This window comes from Cnephaeus nilssonii (assembly GCF_951640355.1).
Source record: "Cnephaeus nilssonii genome assembly, chromosome: 6".
NCBI classification, from domain to species: domain Eukaryota; kingdom Metazoa; phylum Chordata; class Mammalia; order Chiroptera; family Vespertilionidae; genus Cnephaeus; species Cnephaeus nilssonii.
In genome coordinates this window covers 102363344-102390754 of record NC_137077.1, presented here as the reverse complement: position 1 = coordinate 102390754, position 27411 = coordinate 102363344, and the positions used below count along the sequence as shown (strand labels likewise).

The following is a 27411-nucleotide window of genomic DNA, read 5'->3' as shown; positions in this document are numbered from 1 at the left end:
AAATTAACCACCATCTTTGTTGGGTTAATTTGCATACTCGCTCCTGATTGGCTGGTGGGTGTAGCGGAGGGATGGTCAATTTGCATGTTTCTCTTTTATTAATGTAGCTTTCTTTCTTTCTTTCTTTCTTTCTTTCTTTCTTTCTTTCTTTCTTTCTTTCTTTCTTTCTTTCTTTCTTATTACTTTGGTTAATCCTCACTGGAGGATATTTTTTCCATTGATTTTCAGGGAGAGTGTGGAAGAGGGAAGAAAGAGAGAGAAACACATTGATTGATTGCCTCCTGCATGAGCCCCAACCAGGGCCCGGGCTGGGGAGGCGCCAGAATCGAACCCAGGACCCTTTGGTCTGCAGGCTGACATGCTATCTACTGAGCCAAACTGGCTAGGGCCTAACTTCATTTTAAATGGGGTTTCTGTTTATGAATTAATTTATTAGCCACTTTCCAAGTGCTTAATAGCCCCATTTTGCTGGTGGCTACTGTTCTGGACATTCGGGTTTAAGTAATGATGAAACCTTTGATAATCAAGAAAGCAGATTTTGAGAAAGCTGCCTTCTCCCATTTTTAATGGCTCCCACTGTAATGCAGACTCAATTGAGAGGTACTTAGACTTATTTTGAAAAAGCAAGTCAAGTAGTGGGAGGAGGTTTACCTTGAATCTGTTATGATCTCCTTTGTGGAAAGTCCTTTCTGTAAAAGCAGCGATAGCACTTTGGGCTTTTATAGAAGTACAATTGAAGCACTTCTCCCTTCTACCGTGGTTCAGCCTGCTAGCTCTTCCTGTTCGCCATGCCTGGCTTTGCAGTTCTCTCCTCTGCACCAGTTCTCTCAGTTTCACTGTGTGGTGGACACAGGATGTCAGAGGATCCAATAGATTGAGGGTCTGATGCTAAGGCTGCTTTAGAGGTTAAGTGGAGGTCTCATCCCTGAGGGAGTGAGGGTCAGGTGCCTGATCACCATGTGGCGAAGTCTTTTATATGTATGGATGAATCATTTTGTAAGGGTATGGTATTTTCTTAAACAACAAAGTGGCAAAGAAAGAATTATTTTTTAAAGAAACATGACATGTCTTAATACAGTAAAGTGCAGAAATCATATGCATACAGCTCGATGATTATCACAGAATGAACACACCACTGTAAATCCCACTGTGAAATAATTCTTCATTCTAGATTTCGGCTGCAGTAAGGGCTACTTTTACAATTAAATAAGTCACTACATGTTTCAAACATTATGAGAAGGGCAATAGGAATATTTAAGGTCAATGGCTGGTCAGTTGGGATGACCAGCATGAATGTTAATTGGCCTTCTAACTAACCGCCTTGCAGCTCTAGTGAGTGAGTGAGTGTGTGTTTGTGTTTGTTTTTGAAGAAGGAAAAGATGGCTTCATGCATGGACTGTCTCATTTCCCTTGCTGTCCAAGACGGTAGGCACTATCACCTGTGGCTGTTGAGTACTTTAAATGTGCTTAGTATTTTGGATAAACTGAGTTTTAAAATGCACTTAATTTTAATTAATTTGAATGCCTGCATGTGGCTAGAGTCTACCATATTGGACAGTGCAGGTCTAGAGCACAGAGCATTTCATAAAAAAATTTATAGGAACTGATATATAAATTTTAATTGCAAAAGATTTAAATATTGCAGAAGAATATGGAATAAAATTCACTGTATAATCCCGCTCCCTTCTCCAGAAGTTGTGTAAAGATTATTTCAGTTGCTTTCACTTTTTCCCCCCCTAAACAGTTTCACATAAGATACCTTATTAGAAGACAGTAGCCCCTCTCAGTGACCCTTTGTATGCATTAAAGGCTTAGCTCAAATGAGCATCCTGCGAGAGCTTTGAAGCTTGGATAGCACTTCTGTGGCAGCTGCAGGATTTTTCATTAATGGGAGGTGTGCTAAGCTCTTTGCTTCAATCACTTGAGCATGAAAGCTGTGACAGAAGATACGGGGATTGTAACTATCTCTGGTGTGAAGCCAGAATTACAGATTAGCTGAATAAAGAGGAAGGGGGAGGAGCTAGAGTGGGGAGACTGCTTCTTGGAGCCGCCCTGTGACTGCTATTTCACCTCCCTTCCCCAAAGCGGCGCATATAATTACTACAGTGAAATAACACCACGGGTGAGACAAGCTTGCCCTAAGGTACATTCAGGCTACCTGCACGCTAGTAAATTAGTCGGTTACTGTTTCTTGAAGTTGGCAGAGGACGTGAAACTGCAGGGTCAGAGACAAAAAACTATTAATTTCAGCAGAGCAGGCCACATGAGCATTTATACTTGGGATGGTTCCCTTCTCCCCGAGGCCCATGGAGGTGAAGTGGAGGGGCTGGTGGACACCTGCAGATTCAGTATGTTTCAGGAGAGGAACATTGAACTTGGGGAAGCCACTGTTTTTATAGTAAGAGGAAAGCAAGCTTACTCTTTGTCCTTGAGGGATATATTTCCTCTTCCCTGCAAACATAACTCTGAGAAATGATCTGGGTCCTGGCAGTTACTTATTGAAGAACATGGATCATTTGTAAAATTTTCCATTCTGGAATTTGCTGAATGTAACCCTGTAATGTCATTTAACACGTTCCTCTGTCCCTTTATTTTCAATAAATCTGAAACAGTGGGCAGAATGTAGTGGTAAGGATTCAAGAGTCAGACTGCTGAAGTTTATCTTAGCTCTAGCACTTAGAGCATGTATCGCCTTAACCCACCTTGCCTCAGTTTGTCTTTGTATAAAATGGAAATAATAATAGTACTGACCTTGTAGGATTGTTGTAAAGATTAACAGAGGTGGGACACATAACATTTTTAATGTTGCCTGGCACCTAATACATGGTCTACTGCCAGTGGTGAGAGCAGTTATTTATTTATTTAAGAGACGGGGGAAATTCTACCTGTTCTTCAGGATAAGTGAAATGGTCAGATGGAGGATCCCTGTCACATCCACGACATCCTGTCACCTCCCTACTCTAACTTTTTGTTTCAGTGTGTGAGTGCATGTTAACTGCCTGTCCGGTGGTACTCCATGCTCATTATTAATGCTGGGCTGGAATTGAGGATTCAGGAGCTCCTATGTGGAAAAAGACAACATTTAGAATCAATGCAGCTATCAAAATATGTATTTTTAAAAATAACTTTATTGTTGAGAGTATTACAATGTCCCCCCGATTATTCCTCCCCATTGCCCTCCTCCACCCGAAGTTATGGGCTCTTCTCTTCTTGGCACTGGAACCCTGAGGTGGGGTTCTGGTGTGGGGCTGGGACCCCTTGCTCCTCACAGGAGACCTCCTTAGCCAAGATATCCCTACCGATTAAAAACAGGCCACATGCCCTAGCCGGTTTGGCTCAGTGGGTAGAGCGTCAGCTTGTGGACTGAAGGGTCCCAGGTTTGTTTCTGATTAAGGGCACATGCCTGGGTTGTGGGCTCAATCCCCAGTAGGGAGCATGGAGGAGGCAGCCAAACAATGATTCTCTCTCATTATTGATGTTTGTATCTCTCCCTCTCCCTTCCTTTTTGAAATCAATAAAAATATATTAAAAATAAAATAAAAACAGGTCACATGTGAGTGTTGCACCAGCCCATTCCATGCTTCCACCCCTCCTACCAGTCAGTGTGCTTACTTCTTTAATTCTCTAGTTGTAGGGCTTACATTCAGCCAGATTTCAAGAAGTTCTGAATGATGGTTCTTCTGTATTTTAGTTGTAGTTGTGGGAGGATGTGAGTACTGGTGTTTACCTACCTCAAAATGTGTAATTTCAAGATATTAAATATTTTAAGAATAGGATGCTGTATAATTTGGAAAAAATTATTCTGGGTTAGGAATAAAAAACTGTTCAAATACTAAATTAACTGGGAGCCTCTCCTGACTTTCTGTCCCTTTAGTGGCCTCATTGGGCGAAGCTGGGCTATGTTGTTTGCCAGTGGAGGCTTCAGGGTGAAACTGTTTGATGTTGAGCAACGGCAGATAACACACGCCCTGGAAAACATCTGGTAAGTCAGCTGGCACGTTGGTAGGAACATTGACTCTGTTGCTCTCAGTGGGTCTTATTTATCACACTCTCAAGGCCATCGTCATCTGTGACTTCATTCTTTCACTTCAGTTATAGTGCCATTGAGCTGGTAAAGCCAGGCCTATAATGGAGAGTCGTCAACTAAGAAGAGGTTCATATTGTGAGGAAAGGACCGTGAGGGATGTAAAGATGTGTAATGGGAGTAAGGGAACTCAGTGTGGATCTCAGGCTTCCAGCCTGAATAAATTTGTAAACTCTTGCTGTGTCCCACAGGGCTGCAGGCCTGGGTATCCTTGCTTCTCTCTGGGTCAGCGAGCTGGTTTACACCATGTGAGAGTCACAGCTGCATGGGCATTACATCTTAGGAGCAGAGGTCCTGAGCTTTGTTTTGACCTATTGATCTAGTGACCACAGGACCCAGTTTAACTGTGATAACTCTAGTAGTTAAAGTTGTGAGAGTAAATGAGCTTACCAGATGCTGAGGGGTGAATTTTAGGCATAACCATAGGGGGCAGGAGAAGAATAGGAGCCAAACGAGAAAGGACGAGAATTAGGAGGTCAGAAATAGAAGAATCAAGCTAATGCAGGGTGCCAGATGACAAGGCCCCAAATGAGATGATGGTCACTGAACACAATTTGACATCTCAGATGTTGTGTTATTCAGGTGATTATTATCTGTCTTTTGGGGGCTATCCATGAATGTGTAACTTGAATTTGCATTTTTTTTTTTTTTGTAACAGAAATATTCTTTATCATTTACTTTCTGAAAAGACTAATATATAGGGTATGCTGTCAGGCTTTAGGCATCAAGAAAAATATAGGGCCCTAACTGGTTTGGCTCAGTGGATAGAGCGTCGGCCTGCGGACTGAAGGGTCCCAGGTTTGATTCCAGTCAAGGGCATGTACCTTAGTTGTGGGCACATCCCCAGTAGGGGGTGTTGCAGGAGGCAGCTGATCGATGTTTCTCTCTCATCGATGTTTCTAACTCTCACCCTTCCTCTCTGTAAAAAAAATCAATAAAATATTTTAAAAAGAAAAATATAGGTATAAAATATGTATATTTGAGTCTAATTCTGTTGTGTAACAGACTAAGAACCTGAAATCCAGAGAAGTCAGGTTGCTTGTTACATATAGTGACATGTAGCCAATGTCAAGATAAAATGTCAATCTAAAAAACAAACGAAAACCCCAAAATGAAACAACCACTGTATAGCTACCCCCCGGCACCAGTGCTTTACTCTGTACTGCTATGGAAGGAAGAGGAATTGACATAAATACCTACTACATTCCAGGCATGTGCTATTCACTAAGGCTACACAGAGGAACAAAACAGATATAGTCCTTTCCACCATGGAACTTATAGTCTAGTAATCTTACCATATTAATTCTCATAGTAAACCCTATGAATTGGATATTATTGCCATTATTTTATGAGAAAAGTTAGGTCTATAAATGGTCAGTAACCTGCTCACAGACCTAGTAAGACACAAGATTCCTGGTCTATGTACATGTTAAGGGTAGATCTGAGCTCTTTAGCATCCATTTATACTATTTGCTTTATGAGAGATCCTGCAAATACTGCTTTTAATATAATATCTGATATAGGCAACCAAATAGATCATTTATGCTAGTTCATTAAGAATATAATAAATTATCCAACTTGAAATCTAGAATATTATCAATACCCTGTGTACATCTCAGGGGTTTGACTCTCCTGCCTTTCCGCCAGAAGCAACAAATATCCTTTATTTTGTATTTGTTTTAACTTGCCTTAAAAATAGTTATATATATATAATAACTATATATATATATATATATCTCCAAACAATATACGGTTTAGTTTTGCTCATTTTTGTGCTTTATAAAAATATTTTTGAGATATATCCATGTTATTGCTTGTAGCTATAGTACATTTGTTTTCATCTTCTATAATAATGAAAGTGTAATATGCTAATTAGACCGGACAGCCAAACGACCTTCCGGACATCCTTCCAGATGAAGCCGTGGCGGTGGGGGCTGAGGCAGAGGTGATTAGGAGCGATGAGGCAGGCAGGCAGAATGGTTAGGGGCGATGAGGCAGGCAGGCAGAGGCAGTTAAGGGCGATGAGGCAGGCAGGCAGAGGCAGTTAGGGGCAATCAGGCAGGCAGGCAGAGGGGTTAGGGGCGATGAGGCAGGTAGGCAGAGTGGTTAGGGGTGATCAGGCAGACAGGCAGGCAGGCGAGCGGTTAGGAGCCAGTGGTCCCGAATTGTGAGAGGGATGTCCGATTAAACTGGCTGTCGGACATCCCCCAAGGGGTCCTGGATTGCAAGAGAGTGCAGGCCAGGCTGAGGGACCTCCCCCTTCGCCCCTCCCCCCCCCTCAGTGCAGGAATTTCAATTTCGTGCACTGGGCCTCTAGTTGCTATATAATACTCTACTCTGTGACTTTGCTATAATTTATTTATCTTTTTCCTTTTGATGAACATTAGAGTTGTTTTCAGTTTGGGGAATATGCCCCGTGCATAAGTGCTTGAGTGTCTACAGGATACATATTGAAGAGTGAGATTGCTGTTTGTTTGTTTTTCCCTTCTGGGATTATGATTATACTAGAGGCCAGATGCATGAAATTCATGCACAGGTGGGGGGGTGTCCCTCAGCCCGGCCTGCTCCCTCTTGCACTCTGGGACCCCTCGGGGGATGTCTGCCTGCCAGCTTATGCCCAATCCCCTTGGGGATTGGGCCTAACCTGTCAGTCGGACATCCCTCTCACAGTCCGGGGCTCTCACAGTCTGGGACCTCTCGTTCCTTACCACCCGCCTGCAGCAGAGGCAGGAGAGGCTCCTGCCACGGCCGCTGCACTTGCCAGCCTTGAGCCCGGCTTCTGGCTGAGTGGGAGTGCACTGACCACCAGGGGGCAGCTCCTGCATTGAGTGTCTGCCCCCTGCTGGTCAATGCGCATCATAGTGACTGGACATTCTGCCGTTCAGTCGATTTGCATATTAGGGTTTTATTAAATAGGATGTATATTGAACCAACTCAATCATATCTTTTAACCTCTTTTTTTTTGTCTTTGATTTATCCTGACTCCCCTCCCCCCTCTTTTTTTTAAAAATATATTTTATTGATTTTTTTACAGAGAGGAAGGGAGGAAGGGAGAGGGATAGAGAGTTAGAAACATTGATGAGAGGGAAACATCGATCAGCTGCCTCCTGCACACATCCTACTGGGGATGTGCCTGCAACCAAGGTATATGCCCTTGACCGGAATCGAACCTGGGACCCTTCAGTCCACAGGCCGACGCTCTATCCACTGAGCCAAACTGGTTAGGGCTCCCCCCTGTTTTTATTGAATTTATTGGGATGACATTGGTTGCAATATTATACAGGTGCATAATTCCACAACACATCATTTGTACACTGTTTTAACCTTTCTTTTATATATTCTTTCTCCCTATCTCTTTAGAATATATCTGGTTACACTTTTTATTTTTTTATCTTTATTTTTTTGTTAATCCTTAACTGAGGATATTTTTCTTTTTTTAAAAAAATATATTTTATTGATTTTTTACAGAGAGGAAGAGAGAGGGATAGAGAGTTAGAAACATCGATGAGAGAGAAACATTGATCAGCTGTCTCTTGCACACCCCCTACTGGGGATGTGCCCGCAACCAAGGTACATGCCTTTGACCGGAATCGAACCTGGGACCCTTGAGTCCGCAGCCGACGCTCTATCCACTGAGCCAAACCGGTTTTGGCTTAACTGAGGATATTTTTCCATTGATTTTTAGAGAGAGTGGAAGTGAGGGGGAGGGACAGAGAGATAAATATTGATGTGAGAGAGACATATCAATTGGTTGCTTCCCACACACGCCTTGACCAGGGCTGGGGATCGAGCCTGCAATCGAGGGTATGTGCCCTTGACCAGTATCAAACCTAGGACCCTTCAGTCTGCAGGCTGACGCTCTATCCACTGAGTCAGACTGGCTATTACAATTTTTAGGTCTTTCTTCTAGTTCACTAATTCTAGTTTTAGCTGTGTCTAATCTGCTGTTTAAACCATCAATTGAGTTTCTTTTAATAATTAAATTTTCATTTTAAAAGTTCTATTTGGTTCTTTTCCAAATATACCTATTCATTTTTAATAGTTTCTCATGGTTTGCTCATTCTTTATGGTACCATTTTTTATCTTTATTTATTTATTATTATTTTTTAATTGATTTCAGAGAGGAAGGGAGAGGGAGAGAGAGATGGAAACATCAATGATGAGAGAGAATCATTGATCAGCTGCCTCCTGCACATCCCCTACTGGGGATGGAGTCTGCAACCCAGGCATGTGCCTTGACCAGGCCTCCTGGTTCATAGGTCGATGCTCAACCACTGAGCCTCTGGGCATGGCACCACTTTTAAATCTTTGAGCATTTAATATACATTGCTTTATATTATGTTATCTTAGATCAGGATCCTCAGAATCAGGTCCCAAAATGAGAGTTCCTGGGCCAGGGGTTGATTTAGGAAATGCTCTCAGGAGAAGCCAGTTTGGTAGTGATGGGACATGATGAGGAAGACAAAGAAACCAACTGAGGGCATGATTTCAGAAGTGCAGACTCATCAAGATTCCAGGGAAGTTCTGGAGCATGAAGTACTCTCTAAAGTCTGCCCCCCCCCCCCTTAAGGTGAGAGAGCTTAGCTTTCATATTCCCTTATCAATCATTGTCTAGCAGCTGTCCTTGGTTGGTGTGAACTCCCAGGCACTTTCACTTCTCTGGTCTGGGTCCAGTCTACTGAAAGGTTGCTAGTTTAATCCTGGTCAGGGCACATGCTGAGGTTGTGGGCTCCATCTCTGGCAGGGGGCCTGCAGGAGGTAGCCAATAGATGTTCGCTCTCATGTCGATGTTTTTCTCTCTCCTCTCCTTTCCACTCTTTCCAAAATTTAATTAAAAAATTTTTAAACAATCAGTGGGGAACTTTAAATAAAATAATTTTTTCCTGATTGACTTATTCCTACTTTCTTTTTATTTAAAAAAAATCTTTATTGTTGAAAGTATTACATATGTCCCCCTTTTCCCCCAATTGACCTCTTCCAGCCTAACCCCCCCCCCCCCACCTTGCCCCAGGCCTTTACCACTCTATTGTCTGTGTCCATGGGTTATGCATATATGCATACAAGTTCTTTGGTTGATCTCTTCCCACCAATCCATCCTCCCCCACCTTTCCTCTGAAATTCGTCAGTCTGTTCCATGCTTCTATGTCTCTGGATCTATTTTGTTCATCAATTTATTTTGATCATTAGATTCTGCATATGAGTGAGATCATGTGATACTTATCTTTGTCTGACTGGCTTATTTAGCTTATCACAATACTCTTCAGGTCCCTCCATGCTGTTGCAAATGGTAAGAGTTCTTTTTTTTCTTTTTTTTTTTTTTTACAGTTGTGTAGTATTCTATTGTGTAAATGTACTATAGCTTTTTTTATCCACTCATCTGTTGATGGGCACTTGGGCTGTTTCCAAATCTTAGCTATTGTAAATTGTGCTGCTATGAACATTAGGGGTGCATATATTTTTTTTCTGATTGGTGTTTTGGGTTTCTCAGGATATATTCCTAGAAGTGGGATCACTGGGTCAAATGGGAGTTCCATTTTCAGTTTTTTGAGGAAACTCCATACTGTTCTCCACAGTGGCTGCACCAATCTGCATTCCCACCAGCAGTGCACGAGGGTTCACTTTTTTCCACATTGTCGCCAAAACTTGTCTTTTGTTGATTTTTTTATGATAGCCATTCTGACAGGTGTGAGGTGATACTTCATTGACGTTTTGATTTGCATCTCTTGGAAGATTAGTGGCTTTGAGCATGTTTTCATATGTCTCTTGGTCATCTGTATGTCCACTTTGGAGAAGTGTCTATTTTTTAATTGGGTTGTTTGTCTTCCTTTTGTTAAGTGGTTTGAGTTCCCTATACATTTTGGAAATTAACCCCTTATCAGATGTATCATTGGCATGTTCTCCCAGGCAGTGGGTTCTCTTGTCATTTTGCGGATGGTTTCTTTTGCTGTGTAGAAGCTTTTCATTTTGATGCAATCCCTTTGGTTTATTTTCTCCTTATTTCCTTTGCCTGAGGACATGTATCTATAACATATTGCTATGAGAAGTGCCTGAGAGTTTGCTGCCTATGGTTTCTTCTAGGACTTTTATGGTTTAAGTCTTACCCATTTTGAGTTTATTCTTGTGTATGGTGTAAGTTAAGATATGTTCCCTCTATTCTTGTGTATGGTGGTCTAGTTTCATTTTTTTTGTATGTATCTGTCCAATTTTCCCAACACTATTTATCAAAGAGACTCTCTTGACTCCATTGTATGCTCTTTCCTCCTTTGTCAAATGTTAATTGAGCATAATGGCTTGGGTCAATTTCTGGGTTCTCTGTTCAGTTCCATTGATCTATATGTCTGTTCTTGTGCCAGTACCAGGCTGTTTTGAGTACAGTGGCTTTGTAGTATAGCTTGATATCTGGTGTTGTGATTCCTCCAACTTTGTTCTTCTGTCTCAGAATTGCTGCAGCTATTCGGGGTCTTTTTTTGGTTCCATATAAGTTTTTGGAGCGTTTGTTCTAGAGCTTTGAAATATGCTGTTGGTATTTTAATGGGGAGTGCATTGAATCTATAGATTATCTTGGGTAGTATGGACATTTTAATGATGTTGATTCTACCAAACCATGAACACGATATATTCTTCCACTTGATTATATCTTCCTCTATGTCTTTTTACAGTGTCCAGTAGTTTTTGGAGTAGTAGTCTTTTACCTCCTTGGTTAAGTTTGTTCCTAAGTATATTAATTTTTTTGTTGCAATGGTAAATGGGATTGTTTTTTTAGTTTCTCTTTCTGTAAGTTCATTATCTATCTATCTATCATCTATCTATCTATCTATCTATCTATCTATCTATCTATCTATCTATCTATCTATAAAGGAAACATGCAAATGAGGCCGAGACACTGTAACTGGTCACAATCGGATAAGAGGAGGTTGCGCATGCAGGTGAGGCCTGGAGCAGAGATGGAGACAGAGACAGAGACAAGGGTGCTGGCGAGCCGCCACGCCCCGGCTCGAGGTGGCCCCCGGAGCCGGACTGGACACGGACAGGGACAGGGGGGCCGGCCTGCAGCCTCTGCGGCCGAGTGCAGGCCCAGAGAGGAGACGGCGGGCCGCCTCCCGCGGAATCAGCGCAGGTCGCTCCGGGCTTCCGCGGAAGTGGTGCGGCTCCCTCCCGGCTCCTGTGGGCGGAAGTGGTGGGGCTCCCTCCCGGCTCCTGTGGGCAGAAGTGGTGCGGCTCCCTCCCGGCTCCTGTGGGCGGAAGTGGTGCGGCTCCCTCCCGGCTCCTGTGGGCGGAAGTGGTGGGGCTCCCTCCCGGCTCCTGTGGGCAGAAGTGGTGCGGCTCCCTCCCGGCTCCTGTCCCGCGAAAGCAGCGTGGCTCCCGGCGGCGTGCTGGGTCCCCGCTGGCTCCCGCGGAAGCGGTGGGCGGCCTGCTGTGCGCGATATCGTGCAATGGGCTACTAGTTGGTGTATAAATATGCCATCAATTTCTGGTGTTAATTTTGTATCTTGCTACATTGCCAAATTCATTGATTAAATCTAGTAGTTTTCTGGTTGAGTCTTTAGGGTTTTCTGTGTTCAATATCATATCATCTGCGAATAATGACAGTTTTATTTCCTCCTTTCCAATTTGAATGCCTTTTATTTCTTCTTGTCTGGAATAAATTCCACTTGATCATGGTGTATGATCTATTTAACGTACTGCTGGATCCGATTTGCAAAAACGTTGTTGAGGATTTTAGCATCTATGTTCATCAGGGACATTGGCTTGTAATTCTATTTCTTTGTAGTGTCTTTATCTGGTTTTGGGATGAGTGCAATGCTGGCCTCATAGATAAAGAGCTTGGAAGTGTTCCTTCCTCTTGAATTTTTTTGGAATAGTTTGAGGAGGATGGGTGTTAGTTTTATTTTGAATGTTTGGTAAAACTCCCCTGTGAAGCCGTCCAGACCAGTGCTTTTGTTTGCTGGAAGTTTTTTTTTTTATTATTATTGCTTCAGTTTCATCAGTAGTTATCGGCTTATTCAGGTTTTCTGATTCTTCCTGATTGAGTTTTGGAAGATTGTATTTTTCTGGGAATATGTCCATTTTGTCCAGGTTGTCCAGTTTATTGGACTCTATTCATTCATAGTATTTTTTTTACAATCTTTTGTATTTCTGTTGGGTCAGTTGTTACTTCACCTCTTTCATTTCTGATTTTGTTTATTTGGGTCCTCTCTCTTTGTTTCTTGATGAGTCTGGCTGGAGAATCATCAATCTTGTTTATCCTTTAAAAAACCAGCTCTTGGTTTTATTGGTCTTTCATATTGTTCCTAATACTTACTCTGAACTTTTCTTGTTGTACTCTTTCCAATTCTTTAAATAGTAGGGTTAGATACCTTGTTAAAAGTTTTTCTTGTTTTTTGAGGTAAGTCTGCAGTACTATGAACTTCCCTTTCAGAATTGCTTTCACTGTGTCCCATAGATTTTGGATTGTTGTGTGTTCATTGTAATTTGTTTCTAGGATGTTTTTGATTTCTTCTTTGATGTCTTTGGTAACTCAATCTTTACTTAATAGCATGCTATTTAGCCTTCATGTGTTTGGATGTTTTTGATTGTTTTGATTGTAGTTGATTCTAATTTCATGCCTTTGTGATCTGAGAAGATGCTTGATATGATTTCAATCTTTTTGAATTTGTAGAGACTTAGCCTGTGTCCTAAGATATGGTCTACCTTTGAAAATGTCCCATATGTACTTGAGAAGAATGTATATTCTGTAGCTTTGGGGTGAAATGTTCTTAAGATGTCAATTAATTCCATCTGATCTAGTGAGTCATTTAGGATCGCTGTTTCCTTGTTGATTTTGTGTGTAGAAGATCTATCCAGTAGAGTATTAAATTTCCCTAATGTGATTGTATCACTATTGATCTTTCCCATGATATCCTCCATAAGTTTTTTATATATTTGGATGCTCCTGTATTGGATGCATATATGTTCACCAGAGTTATATCCTGTTGTTGTATCAATCCCTTTAGCATTATGAAATGGCTATGAACCTGGGACCCTTTGGTCCACAGGCCAATGCTCTATCCACTGTGCCAGACTGGCTAGGGTGCCATTTTTATTTTTTATGACTGTGTTCTTTTCTTTTTATCTATTTCTTCTTCTTACAATATTCCCTTTAGCATTTCTTGCAGTGCTGGTTTGGTAGTAATATACTATTTTAGCCATTTTTTACCTTTGATTTTGAATTATAGCCTTGCCGGATAGAGTAGTTTTGGGTTCAGTTCCTTAATTTTCATTACCTTGTATACTTCAAGCCATTCCCTTCTGGCCTGAAGTGGTTTTGTTGAGAAGTCAGCTGACAGTCTAATGGGAGCTCCCTTGTAGGTAACTTTCTGTCTCTCTCTTGCAGCCTTTAAGAGTCTTTCTTTGTCTTTAATGTTTGCCATTTTAATTATTACGTGCCTCAGTGTGTGTCTTTTGTTGTTATCTTGGCTGGAATTCTCTGTGTTATAGCAGCATAGTATTCCATTGTGTAGATGTACCATAGTTTTCTAATCCACTCATCTGCTGATGGGCACTTAGGCTGTTTCCAAATCTTAACTTTTGTGAATTGTGCTGCTATGAACACAGGGGTGCATATATCCTTTTTGATTGATGTTTCTAATTTCTTGGGATATATTCCTAGAAGTGGAATTACTGGGTCAAATGGGAGCTCCATTTTTAATTGTTTGAAGAAACTCCATACTGTTTTCCACAGTGGCTGCACCAGTCTGCATTCCCACCAGCAGTGCAAGAGGGTTCCTTTTTCTGCTCCTCCTCGCCAGCACTTGTCATTTGTTGATTTGTTGATGATAGCCATTCTGACAGGCATTAGATGGTACCTCATTGTTGTTTTGATTTGCATCTTAGTGACTTTGAGCAGGTTTTCATATGTGTCTTGGCCTTCTGTAGGTCTTCTTTCAAAAAGTGTGTGTTGAGGTCCTTTGCCCATTTTTTGATTGGATTGTTTATCTTCCTTTTGTTAAGTTGTATGAGTTCCCTTTAAATTTTGGAGATTAAACCCTTATTGGAGATAACATTGGCAAATACGTTCTCCCATGCAGTGGGCTTTCTTGTTGTTTTGTTAATGGTTTCTTTTGCTGTGCATAAGCTTTTTATTTTGATGTAGTCCCATTTGTTTATTTTCTCCTTAGTTTCAATTGCCCTAAGAGCTGTATCGGTAAAGATAATTGCTACGACAAATGTCCGCTATTTTGCTGCCTATGGCTTCTTCTAAGATTTTTATTGTTTCCCATCTTATGTTTAAGTCCTTTATCCGTTTTGAGTTTATTTTTGTGTATGGTATATGTTGGTGGTCTAGTTTCATTTTTTTGCAAGTATCTGTCCAATTTTTCCAACACCATTTATTGAAGAGACTGTTTTGACTCCATTGTATACTCTTGCCTCCTTTGTCAAATATTAATTGAGCATAATGGCTTGTGTCCATTTCTGGGTTCTCTGTTCTGTTCCATTGGTCTATATGTCTGTTCTTGTGCCAGTACCAGGCAGTTTTGAGAACAGTGGCTTTGTAGTATAGCTTGATATCTGGTATTATGATCCCTCCAACATTGTTCTTCTTTTCACAAGATTTCTGCAGCTATTTTGGGTGTTTTTTTTTTTTTCCATTCCAGATTCATTTTTGGAGACTATGTTCTAGGTCTTTGAAGTATGCTTTTGGTATTTTAATATGGGTTGCATTGAATTTATAGATTGTTTTGGGTAGTATGGACATTTTAATGATGTTGATTCCACCATCCCATGGACATGGTATATTCTTCCATTTATTCATGTCTTCCTCTATCTCTTTTTTCAGCATCCTGAAATTTTCTGAGTACAGGTCGTTTATATCCTTGGTTAAATTTATTTCTAGGTATCTTAATTTTTTTGTTGCAATGGTAAATGGGATTGTTTTTTTAGTTTCTCTGTCTGTAAGTTCATTATTGGTGTATAGAAAAGCCATAGACTTCTGGGTGTTAATTTTTTATCCTGCTACATTGCCGAATTCATTTATTAAGTCTAGTAGTTTTTTGATGGAGTCTCTGAGGTTTTCTATGTACAATATCATGTCATCTGTGAATAATGACAGTTTTACTTCTTCTTTTCCAATTTGAATGCCTTTTATTTCTTCTACTTTTTTGATTGCTATGGCTAGTACTTCCAGTACCTGAGTCATGTTTTCTTATCCATTAAGCCACCCTTTGTCTTTTGATTAGAGCATTTAATCCATTTATGTTTAAGGTTATTATTGATAGGTACTTGTTTGTTGCCATTTTAATTCTTTATGCCTGTGTTCCTTCTTTCCTTTCTATTTCTTCTTTTTGCAACAGTCCTTTTAGCATTTATTGAATTGCTGGCTTGGTGGTAATAAATTCCCTTAGCCTATTTTTTGTCTGTGAAGCTTCTGATTTCACCATCAATTTTGAATGATAGCCTTGGTGGGTAGAGTATTCTTAGATTTAGTCCCTTGCTTTGTATCACTTTGTATACTTCATTCCATTCCCTTCTGTCCTGATGTGTTTCTGTTGATAAATCATTTGATAGTCTAATGGGAGGTCACTTATAGGTAAATCTCTGTCTCTCTCTTGCAGTCCTTAAGATTCTTTCTTTTTTTAAAAAAATAAATCTTTATTGTTCAGATTATTACAATTGTTCCTCTTTTTTCCCCCCATAGCTCCCCTCCACCCAGTTCCCACCCCCCCTCTGCCCTTCCCCCCCTCTGTCCTCATCCATAGGTGAACGATTTTTGTCCAGTCTCTTCCCGCACCCCCACACCCCTTCCCCCAGAGAATTGTCAGTCCACTCCCTTTCTATGCCCCTGATTCTATTATATTATACCAGTTTATTCTGTTCATCATATTTTTTATTCACTTGATTTTTAGATTCACTTGTTGATAGATATGTATTTGTTGTTCATAATTTTTATCTTTACCTTTTTCTTCTTCTTCCTCTTCTTAAAGAACACCTTTCAGAATTTCATATAATACTGGTTTGGTGGTGATGAACTCCTTTAGCTTTTTCTTATCTGTGAAGCTCTTTATCTGACCTTTGATTCTGAATGATAGCTTTGCTGGGTAGAGTAATCTTGGTTGTAGGTTCTTGCTATTCATCACTTTGAATATTTCTTGCCACTCCCTGCTGGCCTGCATAGCTTCTGTTGAGAAATCAGCTGACAATCATATGGGTGCTCCCTTGTAGGTAACCGTTTTTCTCTTGCTGCTTTTAATATTCTCTCTTTGTCTTTTCCTCTTGGCATTTTAATTATGATGTGTCTTGGTGTGGTCCTCTTTGGATTCCTTTTGTTTGGGGTTCTGTGCGCTTCCTGGACTTGTAAGTCTATTTCTTTCACCAGGTGGGGAAAGTTTTCTCTCATTATTTCTTCAAATAGGTTTTCAGTATCTTGCTCTCTCTCTTCTTCTGGCACCCCCATAATTTGGATGCTGGTACGCTTGAAGTTGTCCCAGAGGCTCCTTACACTATCTTCATATTTTTGGATTCTTTTTTTCTTTTTGCTTTTCCGGTTGGGTGTTTTTTGCTTCTTTGTATTTCAAATCTTTGACTTGATTCTTGTGATCCTCTAGTCTGATGTTGGATCTCTGTATGTTATTCTTTATTTCAGTCAGTGTATGCTTCATTTCTAGTTGGTCCTTTTTCATATCCCTGCGGGTCTCGCTAAATTTATCGGCCTTTTCTAGAAAATTCTTGAGTAACCTTATAACCGTGGTTTTGAACTCTATATCCAGTCATTTGCTTTCCTCCATTTCTTTCATTTATGACCTGTTTCTTTGTCTCCGCATTTTGGCTGCTTCCCTGAGTTGATAGAGTGGCTTTGTGTGCTAGGTGTCCTATAGGACCCAATGGCTCAGCCTCCCCAGTTACCTGAGGTGGACACTCTTGGTGCACCCCTCTGTGGGCTGTGTGCACAGTCTTGTTGTAGTTAAGCCTTGATTGTTGTTGATATCACTGGGAGGAATTGACCTCCAGGACAATTGGCTGTGAGGGTCAGCTGTGACTATGTTGGGAGAACTTCTGTGCTGGAGACACCCTTATGAGACAAGACTTGCAAAAACCTCTGTGCTCAGCTTGGATGGGGCGGAATCTCAGGGCGGAGCAGACAGGAATCGCTTCCCATCAGCCCTGCCCTAAGAGGCCCCTGGGTCTCAGTGTCCTGTGGTAATCGCTGCAAGCACCTCTGAGAGAAAGCCGCCCTCGAGTTTTGCCCACTGCCAGTCAGTCCAGTTTCTCCTTGAATGAGTTCGGGTCCCCAGAGTCTCGCCCGGAACTGGAGTTCAGAGTAGTCGGGAGCTTTTGTTTCCCTCCAGATTGAGAAAGCCAGCAGCTAGAACTGAGTTGCCAGCTCTCTCCGCGTGCGCGCCTCCGTACCTCTGCCTTGTGCAGCTCCTCTGAGTCTCAGTGTGCTTTTCTTTTTCCTTCTGGTTGTAGAATTTCCACTCAGCCAGCTTACCTGTGATTCTGGATGATATCCGTTTTGTCTTTTAGTTGTAGTTTTGAAATTGTTGTGTGAGGCAGCAGTTTAGGTGTTTACCTAAGCCGCCATCTTGGTTTCTCCTCTCAAGATTCTTTCTTTGTTGTTAACATTTGCCATTGTAATTATGACATGTCCTGGTGTGGATCTTTTTGGGTTCATCGTGTTTGGGACTCTGTGCTTGTGTGACTTTTTTCTTCCCCAAGTCAGGGAAGTTTTCTGTCATTATTTCTTTAAATTGGTTTTCTATTCTTTGTTCTTCTTGTTTTCCTTTTGGAACCCTATTATGCATATGTTACTTTGTTTCATGTTGTCCCAAAGCTCCCTTAAACTCTCCTCCTGCTTTTTAATTTTTTTCCCAATTGCTGTTCAGGTTGGGTGTTTTCTCTACCCTGTCTTCTAACTCGCTCATTTGATCCTCCACTTCTAGTCTACTGTTGAAACCTTCTATTGTGTTCTTTATTACATCTATATCATTCTTCATTTCCTCTTGATTCTTACATATGTTGGTGAATTTCTTATCTGTGTGGTTGATCATCTTTATAACCATTACTCTGAATTCGTTTTCTGTAATATTGCTTGCCTCCATTTAGTTTAGTTCATTTTCTGGCAATTCCTCTTTTTCTTTCCTTTGGGGATTGTTTGGTTTTTTTCTTTGTCTCCCCATTTTTGCTGTCTCTTTCTCGCCGTGGGCACCCTGCTAGTGGTCCAATGATCTGGGACTTATTAACCAGGAGGATGGGTCTGCCTTGGGTCTCAAACCTTTATTGACGCTGCTCTGAGTTGTACCCCCTTCTCCTGTTGTCTGATTCAGATGTTCATGGTTGAGGGTGGGCTCGAGGTTTGAGGGGGTGCATGCACGCATCCTCTGATCCTCTGGTGTGCAACTCCCTGTGACTCCCAAGAGCTCTCTGGCCTGCAATTCAGTCTGCGTCCCTGGCTCCTGGAGCAGGGTGGCCCCCTATAACCCTCTAGCAGTGAATTGTTGTGGAGTCCTGTGACCCATGGGTGGGCGCACTGGATTGCACTGAGTGCTCTGTCCTGGGGCCAGGGTTGGGACAGTCGCCTGGTGGCTCTGTGTTACTGTGGCATTGTTGACCTGGGCCTGGGATTGGTGCATTGCTGGGCAGCTCTTGGTTGCTATGTCAATGCTGACTGAAATATGGTAGCAACTATACTTAGGTAAAAACTGCTGTTTGAATTTTAACCCTGCTCTTCTGGCTTCTGCACTCACTTACTTGCTTAAACAATAGGGTAGTTACCTCAGCTCCAGACTGAGACCTGGAAACTCACAAAGGTCATTTTCCTGTGCCTGTGGACCAGAACCACAGGAGATTGATTCCCACTGACTCAGTGGCTCCAGGAGTTGACTACCTTTAGAGATTATTAACCCTGCTCAGTTCTGGTTTTGTACAATCTGCTTTCGCAAGATAGATCCACATTCCAATGTATTTAGAATTTAGAACAAAGGGAAATTCTTGTGGTTTAGACCTTTAAAAGGACTGCCTACACCTAGGATGGCGCGGTCGTGAGGGTGGCCACCTGCGTGTGGTGCCCTCGCGGCCGTCCTGGCCAGTTTTCAATAAATCCTTGCCTGCTTTTTTAATCAATTAGCAGCCTCCGGTGGTCTTATTTTTGACTCCAGGGTTTGACCCCACAACATTTGGAGGCCCCAGCGAGATACCCAAGAGAGAGGTGAGAGGGACCCCCCAGTAGGGGCTGGAGGCTCTCCCGCTCAAGGGAGGTGAGAGGGACCCCCTAGAAGGGGCTGGAGGCTCTCCTTCCTGAGAGGGAGGTGAGAGGGACCCCCCAGTAGGGGCTGGAGGCTCTCCTTCCTGAGAGGGAGGTGAGAGGGACCCCCCAGTAGGGGCTGGAGGCTCTCCCGCTCAAGGGAAGTGAGAGGGACCCCCCAGAAGGGGCTGGAGGCTCTCCTTCCCGAGAGGGAGGTGAGAGGGACCCCCCAGAAGGGGCCGGAGGCTCTCCCTCCTTTCGGGGACCTTAGCCGGAGACAGGAGCTGCAAGGATTTATTGAAAAACAGGGAGACCGGTCTCACAGGAGGTAAAGCGCCTAGGTTGAGATCTCCAGGGTGAGTCTGTCGGAGGGCTGGACGCAGCATAACCTCCAGACTCTGGCCGGAGGACACGATGGTGTCCTCGGCCCAAGGTGAGAGGAGAGAGGGACCCCCCAGAAGGGGCCGGAGGCTCTCCCTCTCGACAGGTGTTTGTTTTGTGTTTTTGTCGTGTTGGTGTCAGGACTGTTTGTTTTGTCTTTTTGTCTTGTGTTTGTCTGTCATATTTGGGCCCTATGTGTGTATTATTTGTTGAGTTTTGATTTGGCAAGGTTTTGTCAGTTTGTTGTCAGTTTGTCGAAATCCTCTTGGAGGACATTGAGTGGTTTTAACTTTTTTTTTTTCCTTGAACACACTGGTCCCGCCCACGCTGGCAGCGGAGCCAGAAAAAGCAGCGGCTGCGGTGGGGCGGCAGTGTTTGCAAGTCTATTAGTCTTGTTTCCTTTGTCCAACATGAGTACTATTTCTGTTTTGCTGAAACATGGGTCAAGAATCCTGTCCTGGGATATGGGAAAGGGAGGCCCCCACGTCTGTTCCTGTTATCTGCTCAGATCCCAAGACTCTAAGAATACTTGTTTACTAAAAGAGTATAAGTGCAGATATTTGTTTAATATTTTGTTTGTCTGCCTGGGTATAATTATTTGTTCATGTCAGTGTAGAAGTCTGTAAGAAGAAAAAAGAAACATTTAATTTGTTTAAGGCTGAGTGCTCTGACAGATAGCAACCCCCCCGAGTGGCCACTGGGATTCCTTTTTCCCAGGGGTGTATGCTCTCTGTCAGAGGGGAATCGGCCCACCTAACAACATTTCTGTCTATGTTTATTCATTTGAAGGTATGAGTTTGTAACAATTGTGGTCCAAAGAGGTTAAAAGCAGGGACCAAATTTTAAAGTTAACTATTTACAAGAAGGAAGCCAGAGCTGGCAAAGTCACCAAGTCTGCCCAGAAAGCTCAGAAAACTAAATAAATCTTATTTCTGACACCTGCCACCACCCAGTCTTAATCAGTAGTGGAGAAACGGTCTCAGAAGTGTTTGTCTCAATTGGCCATTTAACTTTAATATAATTAATGATTACAGCACATTGTAAAATCTTTAGGAAGGAAAGGAAAATATTTTGTGGGCCACTTGGTCCTTGTGTGTGTGTGGCAACTCTTAAGTTATAGTTTTAAAATCAGTAATTTTAATGGAAACACACTCAAGCAGAGGGGCTTTTCAGAAAGGTCAGGGAGTCTGATTGCAGTATAAGGGTCACTGGTTCCCCCCTCCCCACGCCACCTTCACTGGCAGGAGGCAAGCGCTTTTCCCAGTAGGAACAGAGAGTGGATTGCCAGATGAAAACGCCTCAGTGGGAGCCCTCCTTCGCCACCTGGGACCCGCGCTGCACTCCCTGCCTCCGCCCACCTGGCGTCCATCCCCTCCAGGGGTTGTTTTGAGTAGCTGGAGGTGGGGGCGAGGAGAGGAATTCCCTTGTGACCCTCTGTGCCCCAATGAGACCCAAGAACCCCTGGCGACTCCTTGGACACTTTTCACCGTGTTCTGTTAGGGGGCTTACAGGTGTGTTCTGTTGGGGGGCTTAAAGACGGCAACTAGAAATTCCCCCATTATCTCTTAGGAAAAATATAGCAGTTTGAATTTCAAGCGGCTGGAGGCCTGGAAACAGGGTGCTGGACCTGCTCCCTCCTCCCTCTGCCTTTTCTAAAGAAAGAAAAGGCCAGCAGCAAATAAAAAGGAATTAGTATGCCTATTGTAGGAAGCAGGGGCACTGGAGGAGAGAATGTCCTGGCAGGTTACCTGCTTCCTCCTCCCTCTGCCTTTTAGCTGGAGGCGGGGGCGAGGAGAGGACTGACAGGACTGGGGCTCCTTTCCATTAAGCCCCCAGGGTAACCTTACAAGTGGGGGGCAAACCTGTTAGTTTCCTGGTGGACAGTGGGGCAGCCTATTCAGTCTTGACAGAGCCGATGGGACCCGTAACCTCTAAGAAGACATCAGTCCAGGAAGCTACCGGACAAACTGCCTGTTTCCCTTGGTCATCATAGAGGACTGTGGACCGGGGTTCGCGGAGATTGCTGAACCTCTATACTTAAGTACTGGGGGAACGTAGCCACTGAACTGGACTGAAGTGGAACAATGGGCCTTTGAGGAGCTAAAGAAGTCTCTCATCTCAGCACCTGCCCTAGCCTTGCCGGACTTCACGAAGCCCTTCCACCTCTACGTGAGTGGGGTAAGGGGCATTGCCAAAGGGGTTCTCACTCAGACTCTAGGTCCCTGGAAGAGACCTGTAGCCTATCTGTCTAAGAGACTAGACCCCATGGCAGCAGGGTGGCCAGCGTGCCTCCGGGCAGTGGCCACCACAGCATTGCTGGTGAAGGAGGCAGATAAGCTGACTCTGGGCCGGGAACTAGCCCTGACAACACCCCATGCTGTGGAGGCCCTCCTTCGAGGTGCTCTGGAGAGATGGATGTCAAACACCAGGATCACCCAGTGCCAAGCTCTTCTCCTGGACCAGCCCTGCGTCCAGTTCCATAAGACACTGGCCATCAACCCTGCCAGCCTGCTCCCAGATGATGACCCAGAGGAACCCATTCATGACTGCACAGAGGTAACAGACGCAGTACAAACAGCTCGCCCAGACCTGACAGATGTCCCGCTATCATCACCAGACGAGGTACTGTTCACGGTTGGGAGCAGTTATGTTCAGGATGGCATCCGATATGCAGAGCAGCGGTAGTCACCCTGGACCGCACCATTTGGGCGCAGTCCCTGAATAGGGGAACCACGGCACAAAAAGCTGACAGTGCCATCCCCCAGGAAAGAGGGTTACCAACTTCAGCCGGAAAGGACATTCCTTATTAGAGGTCATCTGGCTCCCAAGGGCAGTTGCAATGGTACACTGCAAAGGACATCAGAAAGGGGAGACAATTGAAGCCAGAGAAAATAGAGCCACAGACCAAACTGCCAAGGAAGCCGCCCAAAAACCAGTGGGGCCTTTAACCCTGCCGGACCTGGACCTACGGCAGAACCCCTCTTACACCAAACAAGAGGAGGAATTGGCAGAACAGAGGCAAGCCATCAAAGGACCAGATGGTTGGTGGATCCTACCAGATGACAGACTGTTGGTCCCAGAGGCTCTAGGTCGGACGTTAGTTGCCCAGTTACACCAGGCTACCCACTTGGCGTCACCAAGACTTCTGAACTTCTGTGAGGCAGGTTCTACCAAGCTTAGATACGGTAATTAAAAGCATAGTCACTAGAAGTACTGTCTGTGCACAGGTAAATGCTAAGCAAGGTAAGAGGGTCCCCCTGGGAATTCGGGCCCCAGGGAAATTCCCTAGGAGAGCATTGGGAGGTGGATTTCACAGAGATTAAGCCACCAGCATCAGGGTACAAGTACCTGCTAGTTCTCATAGACACCTTCTCGGGTTGGGTTGAAGCATACCCCACTAGGACAGAAACTGCCTCTATAATAGTCAAGAAATTACTCCAGGAGATTATACCTAAATTCAGGCTGCCAGTAGTCATAGGATCAGATAACAGCCCTGCCTTTGTAGCCAAGGTATTTCAAAGTATAGCTCAAGCCCTAGGACAGGCATGAGCAGGACTCTAAAAAGGAGTTTAACTAAATTTGTCCTAGAAACCAGTGAAAACTGGACCAACCTCCTGCCCTTCGCCCTCTTATGGGCCATGTGTACCCTCTACCGGGAGGGGTTTCCCCCCTTTTTTTGAGATCATGTATAGTAGACCTCCCCTCATCCTTCCCAGGGTCAGGGAGAAACTGAAAGCTGGAATTCATAACCATTCCTTGCTCAAGTCCTTACAGGCTCTGCAGTATACCCAGAGAGCCACCCATAAGCTTGTTCGAGATGCTCTGCCAGTGCCCACCGCGGACCCTGTACATCCCTTCCAGCCCGGGGACTCGGTGTGGGTAAAGTTCACTGCCCAAGAACTCACCCCAACCCGAAAGGGACACTACACTGTTATCCTGAGCACGCCCACAGCTGTTGAAGTAGATGGCATCCAGACCTGGCTACAGCACTCCCAGCTCCTGCACCAAGAAACGGCCTGGATCCTGGCAACCAGCGGCCTCACCCATGAGATCCCTAGCCTGGGCTCCACGCAGGCCAGGAGGAGACTCAACACCTGCAGGAGGGGAACTGGACTTCAGTGAGGACAGTACTGATGGGGACTGTGGTACAAGGGGCCTTGGTAACTGTAAGAACATTTTTTGCTAGGCAGTGAGAAAGTCCAGGGCTAAGTAAGGCTAGATGTGCTAGGGGACGGGAGAGCAGGAACAGAACAGAGAATGCCCTTAAAGGAAGTAAGATGAGTCCATGATTTGACTCATGCACATAAAAACAGTGGGGAATGAAATATGGTAGCAACTATACTTAGGTAAAAACTTCTGTTTGAATTTTAACCCTGCTCTTCTGGCTTCTGCACTCACTTACTTGCTTAAACAATAGGGTAGTTACCTCAGCTCCAGATTGAGACCTGGAAACTCACAAAGGTCATTTTCCTGTGCCTGTGGACCAGAACCACAGGAGATTGATTCCCACTGACTCAGTGGCTCCAGGAGTTGACTACCTTTAGAGATTATTAACCCTGCTCAGTTCTGGTTTTGTACAATCTGCTTTCGCAAGATAGATCCACATTCCAATGTATTTAGAATTTAGAACAAAGGGAAATTCTTGTGGTTTAGACCTTTAAAAGGACTGCCTACACCTAGGATGGCGCGGTCGTGAGGGTGGCCACCTGCGTGTGGTGCCCTCGCGGCCGTCCTGGCCAGTTCAATAAATCCTTGCCTGCTTTTTTAATCAATTAGCAGCCTCCGGTGGTCTTATTTTTGACTCCAGGGTTCGACCCCACAACACTGACCTTGGGCTGGGTGTTGGGGCGTCACTGGGCAGCTCTATGTTGCTATTGCAGTGCTGATCTGGATCCAGGGTTGGGGCTTCATTGGGCAACTCTGTGTCACTATGGCAGTGCTGTCTTGGAACCGGGTTTGGGTTGGTTGCTGGGTGGCTCTGTGTCACTAGGACAGCGCTGACCTGATTTCGGGGTTGGGGAGTCACTGGGGGCTCTGTCGCTATGTCATCCCTGTCAGTGTCGGATCCTAGAATGCTGGGTCCTGGTGCAGGGGTGAAGAGGTGCATGGGGAGGTCTCTCTAGCAAGCACTCACTGCAGACATCTGGGAGCCTGCGGGGAGGTATTGTGCCACTCACTGCCAGGGCGCCGTGGTGGTCCCACTTGGGTCATGGCTGGCAAGCTTCTCCCTGCACCGTCCGGGGTGGTGTCTGAGGCCAGTCTGAGTGTTGGTGTGGCTGCGCTTCTGGCCTCCACTGCTCCCCCCTATACGATGGCGTGGGCTCCATGCCAAAGCCCGCCGGCCTGCGAGTGCCTGCCGCAGTAGCAGAGGCTCCCTATCTAGGAGAGCCCGATCTGCCAAGACTCCTGTGAGATCTACTGTCCCTTACTCACCCACCCACACACCACTCATGTCCACACACCTCTCCTGCTTCTACTCACTCACACTCTTTTCCTCCCTGATGTCCTGCTGGCCACCATTTTGGGGTCCTCTCATTTTATCTTTTATTTCATAGAGCCAATTCCAACTCAGTTGTGACCAAGAAAAAACTAAAATATCTAACTGAAAAGTTATTTGTTCTATATCTTGGGGGTATTTATATTTTAGGCCTTCTTTTTTAGGTATATCGTTAAAGGTTTTGGCCACTTTTGAAGTCCTTTCAGGCATTAGGAGTAATGGGAAATTGTGGGTAGGTGTTCTTTTCCATTTTTTAAAAGGCCAGATTAAAGGTTTTCTTATTACTGTACTACTTTGCTTGATGAAAAGCTAGTGTTTCTTTATCACCTGAGGATATGGTGTTTTTATTATATATTTTTTTATTGTTTAATGTATTACATATAGTAGTACATATATCTCCTTTTTCTCCCTATTGACCTTCCCCCAGACTCCCCTATCCCCTGTCGCATGCCCTCATCCCACCCCCCAGTGTCTTGTGTCCATGGGTTGTGCTTATATGCATGCATACAAGTCCTTCAGTTGATCTCTTTCCCCCCCTCCCCAACACTACCCAGCCTTCCCGCTGTAATTTGACAGTCTGTTGGATGCTTTACTGCCTCTGTATCTATCTTTTTGTTCATCAGGTTATAATGTTCTTTATTTTCCATAAATGAGTGAGATCATGTGGTATTTTTCTTTCACTGACTGGCTTATTTCACTTAACATAATGCTCTCCAGTTCCATCCTTGCTGCTGCAAATGGTAAGAATTCCTTCTTTTTTATAGCAGTGTTATATTCCATTGTGTAGATGTACCATAGTTTTCTAATCCATTCATCTGCTGATGGGGATTTAGGCTGTTTCCAAATCTTAGCTATGGTGAATTGTGCTGCTATGAACATAGGGGTGCATTTATATATCCTTTCTGATTGGTGTTTCTAGTTTCTTGGGATATATTCCTAGAAGTGGGATTACTGGGTCAAATGGGAGTTCCATTTTCATTTTTTTGAGGAAACTCCATACTGTTCTCCACAGTGGCTGCACCAGTCTGTATTCCCACCAGCAGTGCACGAGGGTTCCTTTTTCTCCACATCCTCTCCAGCACTTGTCCTTTGTTGATTTGTTGAAGATAGCCATTCTGACAGGTGTGAGATGGTACCGCATTGTTGTTTTGATTTGCATCTCTCGGATAATTAGTGACTTTGAGCAGGTTTTCATATGTCTCTTGGCCTTCCTTCTGTCTTCTTTCGAAAAGTTTCTATTTAGGTCCTTTGCCCATTTTTTGATTGGATCATTTATCTTCCTTTTATTAAGTTGCATGAGTTCCCTGTAAATGTTGGAGATTAAACCTTTATCAATGATAACATTTGCAAATATGATCTCCCATACATTGGGCTTCCTTGTTGTTTTATTGATGGTTTCTTTTGCTGTGCAAAAGCTTTTTATTTTGATGTAGTCCCATTTGTTTATTTTCTCTTTAGTTTCCATTGCCCTAGGAGCGGTATCGGTGAAGAAATTGCTTCTGCATATGTCTGAGATTTCTCTGCCTGTGGATTCCTCTAGTATTTTTCTGGTTTCCCGTCTTATGTTTAAGTCCTTTATCCGTTTCGAGTTTATTTTTGTGTATGGTATAAGTTGGTGGTCTAGTTTCATTTTTTTTGCATGTATCTGTCCAATTTTCCCAACACCATTTATTGAGGAGACTGTCTTTATTCCATTGTATGTTCATGCCTCCTTTGTCAAATATTAATTGAGCATAGTGGTTTGGGTCGATATCTGGGTTCTCTATTCTATCCCATTGGTCAATATGTCTGTTCTTGTGCCAGTATCAGGCTGTTTTGAGAACAGTGGCTTTGTAATACAGCTTGAAATCTGGTATTGAGATCCCACCTACCTTGTTCTTCTTTCTCAGAATTGCTGTGGCTAGTCGGGGTCTTTTTTATTCCAGATGAATTTTTGGAGAGTTCTTTCTAGGTCTGTGAAATATGCCATTGGTATTTTAATGGGGAGTGCATTGAATCTATAGACTGCTTTGGGTAGTATGGACATTTTAATGATGTTGATTCTACCAATCCATGAACATGGTATGTTCTTCCATCAGTTTATGTCTTCCTCTGTCTCTTTTTTCAGTGTCCTGTAGTTTTTTGCGTATAGGTCTTTTACCTCCTTAGTTAAGTTTATTTCTAGGAATCTTAATTTTTTTGATGTGATGGTAAATGGGATTGCTTTTTTAGTCTCTCTTTCTGTAAATTCAC

At 43.5% G+C, this 27411-nt stretch overlaps 1 protein-coding gene across 2 annotated transcripts in view; it reads left to right on the top strand.

Moving 5' to 3' along the window:
- CRYL1 (crystallin lambda 1) overlaps window positions 1-27411 on the top strand; it is a 162562-nt gene that overhangs the window by 8480 nt on the left and 126671 nt on the right. Inside the window, exon 2 of one of the 2 annotated variants that reach the window (XM_079775668.1) lies at window positions 3875-3982. The exons of the other annotated variant lie outside the window; for it this stretch is intronic. Within the exon in view, the coding sequence (XP_079631794.1) occupies window positions 3875-3982 (108 nt within the window). The remainder of the gene's footprint in view (window positions 1-3874; window positions 3983-27411) is intronic. 2 annotated transcript variants of the gene reach the window in all.